Raw genomic sequence first — 14391 nt, forward strand, 5'->3', positions numbered from 1 at the left:
AAGAATATTTTATGTCTGTACACTTGCTTATTAAAGTCAAATAATTACTACGTTAGTTTCTTCACTGTTCAAAGCCATTGTAAGTTTGAAAGAAGCTGAAAAATTAAAAGTTGCCTTTCACTTATTTTTTATCAATTAAAAAATCAAGCACTCTTTGCTCTTTCCAAGTTGATCAAGTAGAAACAAAAGACCCTGCTCTGATCTCAGACTATTGTAACCAATTCAAATTTTCTTATATCAAATGACAAGAATACTTTATAAAAGCTTAAAGTTTTCTTGTGTACGGTAATGTAGTGGTCAACTTAAAACCTAGGAGGTTCAACTGCCACCATGGTAAATTTAATTTGAATTCAGTGAACGTGTTAATTTTGGAGTTTTATGCTAACTCTGTTAGTAGCTGGAGGTGATATTCTTCTTTAACACCAATAGTAACATTTTAAGATTATTATATTGAGCTTTTTATTTCTAGTGGTGGCGCACATCCAACTTGTTACCACGGTGTTCTTAATCTGTGCAATGTTTTGAAATATTAAAATCATGCTTTTTAAATCCACAGGAGCCTGCTTCTTGAATTATAAGTCTTGATCAGATAACATTGACCTTCTTAAAACCCATAGTTTAATCCAACCTTTGAATTGTCTTATCTGATAAAAGTAATATTTTAAATTGGCGACTACATAGATTCATTTATCCTGATTTGTTGAACATTTGTCCATATCAAATATTATTTTGTGTACCATCATGGATGAGCTTGGACATTCTATGAATACTGGTCACAAGTTTCATGACATTCATTCCAACTGCAAAACAAGATCATTAGTCGATGCTTATAATAGTTAAGCAGAATCTCCAGCTGAGCATACAATAAGTGTTTGTTAGCCAGCTCCCTCTATAGGCTAGTTTGTGTACAAATCAAAATAATATTTGCCTTTTCATTTCAAGAGTATTCTGCAAGATGTTACGTTTGTTTTTATAAAAGGCTGAAAACATGTACTGTTCACCCCTATGCCCACTCCCTTATCTTTCAGAATACTGCATCAGTTTTATGGAATAAAGTTACAAACCCTTTACTTTGTCTACATTAGGGCAGGAAAGAGAAAAGGAAGTCAAAACCTAAAGTTCATCTGAAAATTGCAGTTGATGACCTAAGATGTTTGGGGAAAAACTACCTCATGCTTTTGTAAACATACAATTAATTTCAGTAGGTTGAGATGTATCAGGCGAAAACTTCTGTGAAAGTTCCCTATTGTTAATTATTTCACTTATTGAAGCAGCAAAGATGTTCCATGACATGGCTGGGAGAGGCTTTTCCTCCTTGTTCTGGTTTGTGATTCCTCCTAGTTGTCATTGCTTTGCAATCAATCATTCATTTACATATCATTGCATTTAACTGCTAATGGATCATAAATCAAAAGTTTCTTAGTAGGTAACTTTTAATTTACATTTTAAAATTCTGATTATGCAAGATTGCAGATGGCATCAAGGCTGTGCAACACCTTGTAGTACAAGCAGATGAAAGACTGTCGAAGGCCATGATACCAGTTGCCTGTCTCCATGTTACCCTTCTTGTGATGCACCTCGCAAATGAGGTAGAGGTAAACAAGTGAGTATCTTAAGAGCTTCTCAGAATGGAGTGCTTAACTTGCTGCTAACATTCAGTTGTGCTGCATTTGTAGAAGTAAATTGAATTGATTGACCAACTGGCTGCTTCCTGTTCAGTGATGACATTGAGTCATCACAAAATAGCTATTCAATGCTGGTTTTTTTTAAACTATTTATTTTCCCACTTCATCCATTTGTATACAATTCTCAGACTAATTGCTTGTCAGAGTATTCCAAAATATAAAGGAAAGACTACAGTAAAATCATTTACTCCATCTGCAAATGAGTGATCGGAGAGCATAAACAGAATGTAGCTTAACCAAAAGTTGTTACCTGACCAACTTGCTGCTATTATCCTCTTGCTGGTTTAATTACCATTTCATTTTGTGGTTTTTGCTTTCTATTTGATCCATTAATCTCTCCTCTTGATCCAGAAATGTTCATAGTTTCCAGTTTCCCACTATGTTTCAGTTAACTGTTAGAAATGTTTAAGAGAATATACTAATTTTGTGTGGGAAAGATATCTATAAATAAACTTCAAGCTTGAACCCCTTCTGCATTACTACCCATAACATGCATAATCTGAACATAAAGCAACTACATGACAGGAAAAAGTTGATCAATTTCAGGTATGAGAAGTTATGCAGTTATGACAAAACTATATCTCTAGGTTTCCTCAATTGTGAACAATCTCATCCTTCAAGCTTCCAAATTGGAGTGTATTCTCTAGTTGAAATCAGAGGATCAGTTTGTTAATGTTAGAAATGCTTGTCCCTTTTTAGGGGTAAACCCAGTAGATCCAGAATTGATTGATGCAGACAGTGCTCATTCAGAGCTTGGTTCTTCTCACTTGGGGGTTGCTTTGTGAAATGGAATAGATCCAGAAGGGTAAAGTGGAAAGTGCAATTTAGTTAACTGTAGATTTGTATGAAACCCTGGTTAATCACTGGTAGTCTTTGCTGCTCAACACAGCATATAGGTAGTGATCTGTTTTACACCATTCACATTAAAAACAAGTTCTCAGTTATAGCATGAGAATAATGGGTTTTTAAAAAAATCTCATCCTCAAACAACTACAATATTTTGTTTCTTTTAGTAAGTTTCATAAATACAGCTTTGTAACAGCTATGCCTGATATAAGAATACCAGCTGAGTTGAAATTTAAATAGTCATACATTAAATGAATAGATGACCTGGCTTTGACATTTTCTTTGTACAACGATTGCTATTTTCAGTCATGTTAAAAATATTGGATTGGAGGATATTTTGACAGAACTTGACTGGCAAAGTGAGCAAGACAGATACATTTTCAAATGGAAACTCCAGGTCCTAGTTATTTGCTTTCTGTCACAGACTTTAGACTTTCCAATCTTTACTTCCTGCTCTGGCCCCCAATCCTGCAGCATCCCTCTATTAGCAACTTATAACCAGCATGTTATTGGACATTAATACAAATTAAAACAAGGCATTGATATTCCACTTTGTAGATCAAAGAGAAACAGTTGTTTACCCTTTCTCATTGCTAAAATGTTGTACTTAAACTTATAAATTGTTCTATTTCAAACTACACTGTTATGATCAATATTATTTCCAGTACATTTTGCAAAGATGCAAATGACACCCATATATTTAAAATTGCTGTCTGACATTTTCTTAAATCTTTTACAATTGGCACTTCACTATTGTTAAAGCTTTTGCATGATTGGAACAGAGTGATTGTAGTTGAAGCTGTTTGTTCACTAAGCAGTATAATTTGTTTCTGTCAGAGCAGTAAATGCTGTTGAAGAATGCAAGGAGACAGTGCAGGAAATCCTGCAGGGAAAACAGCTGACTCTGCGATTTCAAGGGATTGCTGATTTTAGAGGTGAAGTTGTTTTTGCCCAACTGGTGCAAAATGAACACCTGACAACATTAGCACTCATTGCAGGTAAGTGATTTGCTTTAAATTCACATCCAAAAGGTTCTTTTATTTTATTTAAGAAAAAAAATTGTTCAGTGACCATTCTGTACGATTTTTGAATGTTTGTGACAAAATGTTAGCTTTTAGCAAGTGTGGTCAACTTTAAATTTTTCAGCTTGATTAATTTCTCAACAAATTCTTTCAAGAATGTTGGCTTAAGTACTGTATGGTCATGGTTTTACGATTGGTGCTCCTTTCAGTCCAGATTTTCTGTGGAAACAGAAACTATTCACATTTCAAGTCCAATATTCCTCTTCTTCAGAATGGATTGAGTGTCTCATTAAAATTCAAAACATTAATTGGTTTTCTCTCTCCATAGATGTTGAAGGACCTGCTGAGTTTCTTGAGCACTTTAAAATATTAAAAGTTTAAAACATCAGCAGCATATCCGCTCAAGGGACAAAACTAAGGTAAGAGAAAAACCAAAACAAGGAAAGAAAAAGGCAATAAAGAATACAGATAGTGTGGCCTGAAGTTATTGAACGGTGTTGAGCTCAGTAGGTTGTGAAGTGACTCATGAAAAGAGGTGGTGATGTTTCTTAAGATTTAATCAGGTTTCACTGGAATGGGATAGTAGGCTGACCACAAGATAGTCAATTGGAGCACTTAAAACAAATCAAAAAAGCCAGTAGAAGCACAGGATTATGCTTGGAAATAGAGGAAAACATTTGCGAAGTAGCCACCCAATTTGCATTTGTCTTGTCAATCTCAAGACCACATTGGAGTATGAGCACAGTAGCCTGGATGAAAAGAAATACCGATATAATTGCTGCTTCACCGTGAAAGATGTTTTGAGCTCTGGATAGTGAGGAGGAGAGGTAAAGGAGCAGGCATTATATCTCCTTCAATTGCTTGAAAATATGCAATGGGATGAGGAAATGGTAATGGGGTGGTGGTATAGTTGATCAGGACATTAGAGAAAGTGCATCTCATTTCAGTTTTTTTTTAAATCCACTTGTTTCAGGAGCACACCTTCTCTCAGCTCATCTTTTGTTTTGTTTCTGGCCTCATAACCCTCCTTGTTCAAAACCAATTCCATTCTGAAGTTGTACTAGTTCTGATCAAAAGGCATGATTGTTAATTATAAAACTTCCTCTGTCTGCAGATGCAATCTGACTTGCTGAGTATTTCTGGCATTTTCTGCTTTAATTTTTAGAGGAAAAAAAAGTTTCCAACATCTGCAGAGTTTTGCTTATGGAGGCTGTGTGACTGTTGACTTGGTTCTATATTTCATTTAGAAGTATACATTTAGCATTTGCCTCTTAGGCACAGGGCATAACTCAGACCACAGGTAACTGTCTGCAAATCTGTGACATGGTTGCTGAAAGTTAATTTTATAGTTGTAGACCCAACCAGATGCCGCAAAGAGATAGCCTAGACTGTTCTTCTTAAAAAAAAAGAAAAAGTTAAAGTGTAAGGTGCTGTGTTCCAATTACAATTTGATTGATCCACCACATTGATCAAAAACACTTATCCTTACATCAGTTAAAATAGAATAAGAATTTGCATAACTTCATTGAAATATTAAATGTATTATTTAACTACTAATTATCAACTGTTCCAATATAAGCAGCATCCCATAAACATACTTTTGCAAAAGTTACTATTCTCACATGTGGTCTCTCTCCAGTTCATAGTAATAATCATAGTTATAGAGATGTACAGCACAGAAACAGAGCCTTCAGTCCAACTCGTCCATGCCAACCAGATATCCCAACCCAATCTAATCCCACCTGCCAGCACCTGGTGCATATCCCTCCAAACCTTTCCTATTCGTATACCCATCCGGAGGCCTTTTAAATGTTGCAATTGTACTAGCCTCCACCATGTCCTCTGACAGCCCATTCCACACACGCACCACTCTGAAAAGGTTGCCCCTTAGGTCTCTTATTTTTTCCCCCCCTCTCAGCCTACGTTTACATCCTCTTGTTCTGGGCTCCCCCACCCCAGGGAAAAGACTTTGTATAGTTACCATGCCTTATGATTTTATAGACCTCAATAAGGCCACCCCTCAGCCTCCAACACTCCAGGGAAAACAGCCCTAGCTTATTCAACATCTCCCTATAGCTCAAATCCTCCAACCCTGGCAACATCCTTGTAAATCTTTCCGAGCCCTTTCAAGTTTCACAACATCGTTCTGATAGGAAGGAGATCAGAGTTGCACACAATATTCTAAAAGTGGCCCAACCAATGTCCTGTACAACTGCAACATGACCTTCCAACTCCTGTAGTGAATGCTCTGACCAATAAGAGGAAAGCATACCAAATGCCTTCTTCACCATCCTATCTACCTGCAACTCTGCTCTCAAGGAGCTATGAACCTGCACTCCAGGGTCTCTTTGTTCAGTAAGACTACCTAGAATCATACCATTAAAGTGTGTATGTCCTACACTAATTTACTTTCCCAAAATGCAGCGTGTATATCTAAATTAAACGCCATCTACCATTTCTGGCCCATCGGTTTATCTGATCAAGATCCAGTTGTAACCTTTTTCAATGTCCACTACACCAATTTTGGTGTCATCTACAAACTTACTAACTATACTTCTTATGCTCATGTCCAAATCGTTTATATAAATAATGAGAAGTAGCGAACCCAGGCACTCCACTGGTCACAGAAGAAATAATCTGCCCTTTTGATTTTTAAGCAGAAGCCCCTCTAGGGCTTCACTCTAGCAGCAGACAACTAAAGCTTTCAGCTACAGCATCCAAAAGCCTACAAACTAACCAAAAGCAATACCAAAATTCTCACCTCCTCATGATTAATTTGTCTTATAAATGAAAAGGCCAGGGAGAACTCAAGCTGCTTACCAACTGCCTGTCAGAAAGAAACATTTCATTACCACTATGACATCACCCCTCTGCAAGAGAGGCAAGACAGAACACACCTGTTAAGGACACATCAAATGATCTTTTTAGTCAGAAAAAAAGCAACACTCATTATTTAGTGACACCACAAAGAATGAAGTGAAGTTTTGAAAATAAAAGCCCTGACATAGAAGATCAGACTTTTGATTTAAAAGGCTTATTTATCACCTGATATCAATATTAATTGTAAATAAGTAGCCTTGAGTGCATATTACTATTCAATAATTAGTAGTGGTGATGACCTATTTTACTGAGCATGTTTGGATTTAAATCCAAATACTAATATTATTTTGTTCATTTAAGACTTTAACCAACAAGACAGTCGAGCACAATAACTCAGGAAACTTCACTTTCGTTATAAATAATACCTTTTGAAGCAGAGCAGCAACTTCACAGATTTTATGCTTTCTCGTTCAATTTAGGGGGACACTCCGCCTTTGCTCTTTCTTCACATCTTGAAAATCTTATGTTTCAAACTTGATGTGTACTCTGATCACTCAAACCTGCTGCTTAATAACTCTTTCCAAGTCACAATTCACAGAATAATCAGTTACATTGTATTGGTCAGAGTTAGGTGAGGTTTAAGGGATATATTAGCAATCTCTAATTGGCTTGTAAGGGTGATGGACATTGACTAATATCACCTCCTACCATCTCCTGACTGGTTCCTTAATTTGTGTGTTATCCATGGACACATACACTTCACGGTGTTGCCTTATGACTTATTGATAGTTTGAAATATCCTTTACTCCTTTTTGAGAAAAGAAGACACATGCAGTCAGGACAGTATGCTTGATACTTTTGAACTCCTGTCTCAATCTTGCTTATTTGGTGACGTTCCCATTATATCAGATACTTAGCTATCACTGATCATTTGCTCCTTTTTATGCCATTTGTTGCAATTTTTTTCCTGTGTAGTGTTTGAATACTTGGAAAGAGTTTTAAAATCTTATCTTTTGACTTTAAAAAATAGTACCAGAAGTTGCTCATAATCTCAAAATAATATTAAATAAATACAGAAGATCACAAGGTATGAATCTGAACAAGTTGTTATACAGAGTATGTAAGTAATGAAGTATTCTTCAATACATAGATTTGAGTGATAAATGTCTAAAAGACTATGCAATTGACAAACATCACAACATTAACTCTAATAATACTGAAGTTACATTTAGTCAATTACTTCACTTGTAAAACAAGTTAAAATAACACCACTACAAGGGCACTGCAGTGGTTATGATTTCTTAATGGCTAACAAGCTGGGATGGTTTACTCAACCTGGGTAGTCTGGACCTTATATGAAAGTAAGCTAAATGGGGCCCATTGGCCTTGAGACTATCACTCTTAAAAAGTTAGGATATTGTCTTTACCATGTTCGTGAGCACATGGTACATATCTTTGTCAAGCGAAGCTAAGCAGACTTGCATGCTATTAAGATACTGAGATCTACATTGATTACAATTAAGTAGAATAATATATTAGATGAATTGATTACTGTACTGCTTGTAACTAAATCAATGTTAATTTCTCTTTGACTCCTACAAAAGATCTAATTAAAATATTACAAAATATTGAAGGATATGAATACCTTTAAAATGTCAATATCATAAAAAATTGTATACCATTTTACTTAAAAGTACAGTAAAATGACTTTGCATCTGAACACTCCATTACAAAGTATCAGTGTTGGAAACAATAGGCTGAATTTTACCAGAAATAGGCAAAATGGTGATTTTTGTGAGTTTTATAGAGGGTTTCTCTCCATGAATCCTAGGAAGATTTCTCAGACTATTCTATGAAACTTGTCTCATTAGCTACACATCAAGCCTTGATGGCACTTTGCTTGTCTTATCTTCCTTGTTGCCAGTCGGAAATACTCATCACTGCTGGCTTGTTCTGGGATTCTCAGTAGTGGCATCGTGTTTAAAATGCAATTGTGAACCTGGTCAAGAACTGCCCAGCACACATTTTCTTCATCTGAAGAATTGCTCCAGAGATGATGGACAGAGGCTGGTTGGCATTCCGAATTTGCTCTTAGTGACCTGGAAATCCTTGGTGGCGGCCATACTTCCAGACCTTAGTCACTGTGATCTGTGCTGTGTTTGTTGTCTGAAGGAATACCCAATAAAATGCCACAAGGACATCGTTGACCACCTGCTCTCCACAAGGTAAGTGCTACCTTGCACTCACTCAACCTTTGTTATTACACCAACCTTCCACCAAAACTCACGGTCACTATTGCACATAACAACATCTTCATCGCCACTCCCACACTACTAACTGTGCAAGACCTCAGCGCTGCCACACTCACTCACTTGGGACATTTCAACACCCTTCCCACATCTGCACCAAGACTAATAGCTACTTTAATCTGACTCAAACCCTCCCTTTGTCTCATTCTCTAGAAAACAGCCTAGAATAAGGCAGAAAGATCCAAGGTTGTGCACCTGATATTCATCATCTTATCCCTTTTGAGGAGAGCATTCTTGCCCTAGCCGCTGAGGACTCTGACCTCAGGTGACCTTTGGTAATGCCAAAATCTCCCTATTCACTCAACTAAGTAAGAATTGTCCATTGCTGGCGTGCTATCCCATTACTGCCAATATGAATGTAATCTTAATATGACTAAACTTATACCCCTTTCTTTGTGATGCATTCTCGTTAATCTCCAGCAGGTACTGGTGGAACCTGCACATTCTTTGCCTTCAAGAGGTAGCTCCACAAGACACATCCTCCCTGGCCTCTGAAGGGGAACCCACAGAATCCTCAGAGACCAGAATTCTCATTGACCAGGCTGTCTCGTGCACCCTCCACTAGTTTAAAAACTGCCACCTCAGTGGATATTCGAACTGGAATAGAGTTGGAAACAAATGCTGGTGAGCAGATCACTGCCGCTAATTGAGAAGAAAAAGCCAGTGTCACTGCCAGTCTCAATATTGGCAGAGAGCAGCAGCTGTTCGGCCCCAGGCTGGAGATGACCCCGTGGTATTGACAGTTAACAAATTCATATAAATGCACAAGCAGAGTTGAGAGTAGCTGGCAGTTTTGTTGGAGGCAGTAGAAAATCTGACAAGCAGGTTGGAGGACTCCATCAGCACTATCTGTTATGTTCTGCCTGCCTCCATGGACTGGTTAGTGGCTGCCATGGACAGTCAGATCCAACACACTTAGTCTCTGCTGGATATACTCACATACTTGCAATCTGTCACTTTTGTCCTCAGCACGAACAGCAAGATGATGGGGCCAAGGTATCTTGATCTCACTCCAGAATAATTGATCAATTAACTAATTTGTGATCTATCAAATCTGAAAGCCCAAAGTCCATTCTTCTTCTTAATTGGCTACTAATGTTTGTGTATGAATATAAAAATTGGAATAGCGCAAATCCACAAATTATGACTATGTGCACATGCCATTTATTGAATGCTTCGGTTTTCAGACTTTGTTAAACCTGATCTCTTAAATCTCTTCCAATTTTAATTGTTTTCAGTTGGTTTAATAGCACACCTTTCTGCTTTTTTTTTGAAAGATGTGTTTCTTCCTTGAAACATTAACTCTGTATCTGTCTGCACTGATGCTGCCCGACTTGCTGAGTATTTCCAGCAACTTTGGTTTCATTTCAAGATAGAAGTGTATTAGTAAAAAAAATTGAACCATTTAAAATTTTTCTAATCTAGCCAAATTAGTAAAACATATGAGTTAGGCTGACATTTTTAATTTGAGCTTGAAGATTTGGCTATATCTCGTGTTTGTCTTTTGTTTCTTAAAATTGAGAACTTTACTTTTTCCACAGTGCATGTTAACTTTAGACTTTAACCAGGCTACTTCAGTGACCAACTGTGCTGAACTGTGTACATTACCCAAATAAATTTACAACAAGGCTGTTGTTGCTTGGTAGGTTTGTTAGGTTTCTCCTGTATATAATTCAGTCCTGAACATAACATTAGGAGTAGAAGTATGCCATTTTTTCTGTTAAACGTGCCTCAGTATTCAGTGACATCATGGCTAATCTGTCCCAGGCCTCAACTACTCTTTCATGCCACCTCCTCATAAACCCCAATATTTAAAATATCCATTTATATACCTCTGCTTTTTGAATACCTTCACTTGTCTAGCTTCCACAACTCTCTGGGGTAGAGAATTGCAGAAGTCCTCTACCCTTGGGAGAAAAAAGTTTTTAGCATTTTGATTTTAAACTGAGGCAATTCAGGCCAATCAGTGTACATCAACAAGGATAGGCACGATGAGTGAATGTGTCTTGATTAGACTTTTGGATAAGCTGTTTGTTGGAGATTGGAGGATGGAGGCCGACATATGTTCAAAATTCAGTAGACCATTTAAAACCTTTGTAACTTGAATATTATGATCACGTGAGTAAATGGAGGTGACACTGTTTAGATACATAAATGTACAAATTAGGGAAAATGGCCTCTATGGTTTGCTCTCTCCAATTTGTTTTTGCATTGGGCTAAGGATGTGGAAGTCTGTACCTCTCAAGGCCAAATCAGTCACTCTATAAATATTTCTGAATGAACTCATTAAATCAGAATTTGGCAGCTTATGTAAGTTCAAATGTCACAAAAATCAAACAGGGAAGTGTGACACATTGAAGTGCCTAGGAAAACTTAACAAACAGCGAAATTCACAACTGATCTTGGAGGAACCTGTTTGGGAGAGGTCATGGCACAGAAACAGAAAAGTGAATAGTTTTAAAGTATAACCTTGCTGTAAATCTACAATAGTGAGTAGAGGGGGTTATTTCTTGATTATATGTTTTTGTTGGGATCTGTCTCTTGATTAAATTTTAAAAATCTAAGCCATTAGTATTAAGTTAGCTTAGAGCAGTGTTTTGTAGAACAATAAGATAGTGCTATTTTCTGGGTCTGTAGATTGGAAGGAGCAAAATGGCCTTTAGTAGAGTGATATACTCTTCTTATCAGATGTGGGAGTTTCGAGAGAGTTTACGGGTTACTGAGGATTATATCTGCAATAAATGTTGTTGGTTGCGAATCCTGTCAGATCAAGTGGATCAGTTGGAGTGACAGTTAGACGCAGTGAGGTGTTTACAAGAACTGAGGGGGGAGGTGAGGGTTGTCAGTTATCGGAAGGGAGAAAAGCTGCAGATAGAGTCAGGTAGATGGATTAACTCCAGGAAAGGCAAGAGAGTTAGGTAGGTAGTACAGGAGTCTTCTGTGGCTATTCCTATTTGAAACAAGTATGCTGTTTTGGAAAATGTAGGGGGTGATGGACTTTCAGGGGAATGTAGCACAAACAGTCAAGTTTCTGGTATCAAGACAGGCTGTAATGTAATGAGGGGTATGTCGGGTTCCAAGCGATCAATTTGTGACAGGGGACTCTCTACTCAGGGGCACAGACAGACATTTCTGTGGCCAACAGCAAAAAATCAGAATGGTGTGTTGCTTCCCTGGTGCCTGGATCAAACATATTTCAGAGAGGGTGCAGAATGTTCTCAAAGAGGAGAGGGACCAGCAGGAGGTCAATGTACACATTGGTAGCAACAACATAGGAAAGGAAAAGGATGAGATTCTGAAGGGAGAATATAGAGTTGCAGGAATTTAAAAAGGAGGTCCTTGAGAGTAGTAATATCTAGAATACTCCCAGTGCTATAAGCTAATAAGGGCAGGAATAGGAGGATAGAGCCGATGAATGCATGGCTGAGGAGCTGGTGTATGGGAGAAGGATTCACATTTTTGGATCATTGGAATCTCTTCTGGAATCGAAGGACGGTTTGCGCCTAAATTGGAAGGGGACTAATATACTGACAGGGAGATTTGCTAGAGTTGCTTGGGAGGATTTAAATTTAGTAAGGTGGATTGGGGGCGGGGGGGGGGGGGGGGGGTAGAGGGGTAAGAACCAGGGTGGATAATGAGGAAAGAGATCAATCTGAGACTGGTACAGTTGAGAAAAGAAGCGAGTCAAACAGTCAGGGCAGGCAGGGACAAAGCAGAGAACAAGGCAGGACTGATAAATTAAACTACATTTACCTAAATACAAGCGGTCCAACAGGAAAGGCAGATGAACTCGGGGCATGGTTAGGAACATGGGGCTGGGATACCTTGGCAAATACAGAAACGTGGCTCAGGGATGGACAGGACTGGCAGCTTAATGTCCAGGATGCAAAGGCTACCGGAAGGGTAGAAAGGGAGGCAGGAGAGGAGGGGGAGTGGCATTTTTGATAAGGGATAGCATTACAGCTGTACTGAGGGAGGATATTTCTAGAAATACATCCAGGGAGGTTATTTGGATGGAACTGAGAAATACGAAAGGGATGGTCACCTTATTGGGATTGTATTATAGAATCCCTAATAGTCAGCAGGAGAACCTGAAGGGTTTTTACAAATAAATTAAGGACAAACAGAAACTACGGAGAGAATAGGATCCCTCAGAGATCAGTAAGGCGGCCTTTTTGTGGAGACGCAGGAGATGGGGGAGATACTAACGTGTATTTAGCATCAGTGTTTACTGTGGAAAAGGACATGGGTGATATAGAATGTAGGGAAATAGATGGTGACATCTTGAAAATTGTCCATATTACAGAGGAGGAAGTGCTGGATGTCTTGAAACACATAAAGGTGGATAAATCCACAGGACCTGATCAGGTGTACCCTAGAACTCTTTGTGAAGTGAGGGAAGTGATTGCTGGGCCCCTTGCTGAGATATTTGTATCATTGTTAGTCACAGGTGAGGTGCTGGAAGACTGGAGTTTGGCTAACATGGTGCCACTGTTTAATAAAGGTGGTAAGGACAAGCCAGGGAACTCTAGACCAGTAAGCCTGACATCGGTGGTGGGCCAGTTGTTGGAGGGAATCCTGATGGACATGATTTACACATATTTGGAAAGACAAGGACTGATTATGGATAGTCAACATGGCTTTGTGCTTGGGAAATCATATCTCATGAACTTGATTGAGTTTTTTGAAAAAGTAACAAAGAGGATTGATGAGGGCAGAGTGGTGGACATGATCTATATGGATTTCAGTAAGGTATTCAACAAGGTTCCCCATGGTTAGCAAGTTTAGATCTCATGAAATACAGGGAGAACTAGCCGTTTGGATATAGAACTGGCTTGAAGGTGGAAGACAGGGTGTTGGTAGAGGGTTGTTTTTCAGACTGGAGGCTGTGACCAGTGGAGTGCCACAAGGATCAGTATTGGATCCACTACTTTTTTCATTTATATAAATGATTGGATATGAACATAAGATTTATGGTTAGTAAGTTTGCAGATGACCCCAAAATTGGGAGTATAGTGGACAGCGAAGAAGGTTACCTCAGATTACAACGGAATCTTGACCAGATGAGTCAATGGACTGAGAAGTGGCAGATGGTGTTTAATTCTGATAAATGCGAGATGCTGCATTTTGGTAAAGCAAATCTTAGTAGGACTTATCCACTTAATGATAAGGTCCTAGGGAGTGTTGCTGAACAAAGAGACCTTGGAGTGCAGGTTCACAGTTCCTTGAAAATGGAGTCGCGGGTAGATAGAATAGTGAACAACGCATTTAATATGCATTCCTTTATTGGACAGAGCATTGGCAATAGTAGTTGAAAGGTCTATGTTGCAGCTGTGCAGGATGTTGGTGAGGCGACTTTTGAAATATTGCATGCAGTTTGAGTCTCCTTCCTATCGGAAGGATGTTGTGAAACTTGAAAGGGTTCAGAAAAAACTTACAAGGATGTTGCCAGGGTTAGAGGATTTGAGCGAGAAGGAGAGGTTGAATAGGCTGGGGCTGCTTTCCTGGAGCATCGAAGGCTGAGGGGTGACCTTATAGAGGTTTATAAAATCATGAGGGGCATGGATAGGATAAATAGACAAGTTCTTTTCCCAAGGGTGTGGAAGTCCAGAACTAGAGAGCATAGGATTAGCGTGAGAGGGGAAAGATTTAAAAGAGACCTAAGGGGCAACTTTTTCATGCAGAGGGTACTGCCTATATGGACTGAGC

General features: G+C 38.5%; 1 protein-coding gene across 1 annotated transcript in view; it reads left to right on the forward strand.

Moving 5' to 3' along the window:
* Positions 1-14391, forward strand: part of LOC132835556 (uncharacterized) — a 207312-nt gene that overhangs the window by 48408 nt on the left and 144513 nt on the right. The window contains exons 5-6 of the mRNA XM_060854836.1: positions 1467-1603; positions 3369-3529. Of these exons, the coding sequence (XP_060710819.1) occupies positions 1467-1603; positions 3369-3529 (298 nt within the window). The remainder of the gene's footprint in view (positions 1-1466; positions 1604-3368; positions 3530-14391) is intronic.

Source organism: Hemiscyllium ocellatum, chromosome 3 (assembly GCF_020745735.1).
Source record: "Hemiscyllium ocellatum isolate sHemOce1 chromosome 3, sHemOce1.pat.X.cur, whole genome shotgun sequence".
In the NCBI taxonomy this organism is placed as follows: Eukaryota; Metazoa; Chordata; class Chondrichthyes; order Orectolobiformes; family Hemiscylliidae; genus Hemiscyllium; species Hemiscyllium ocellatum.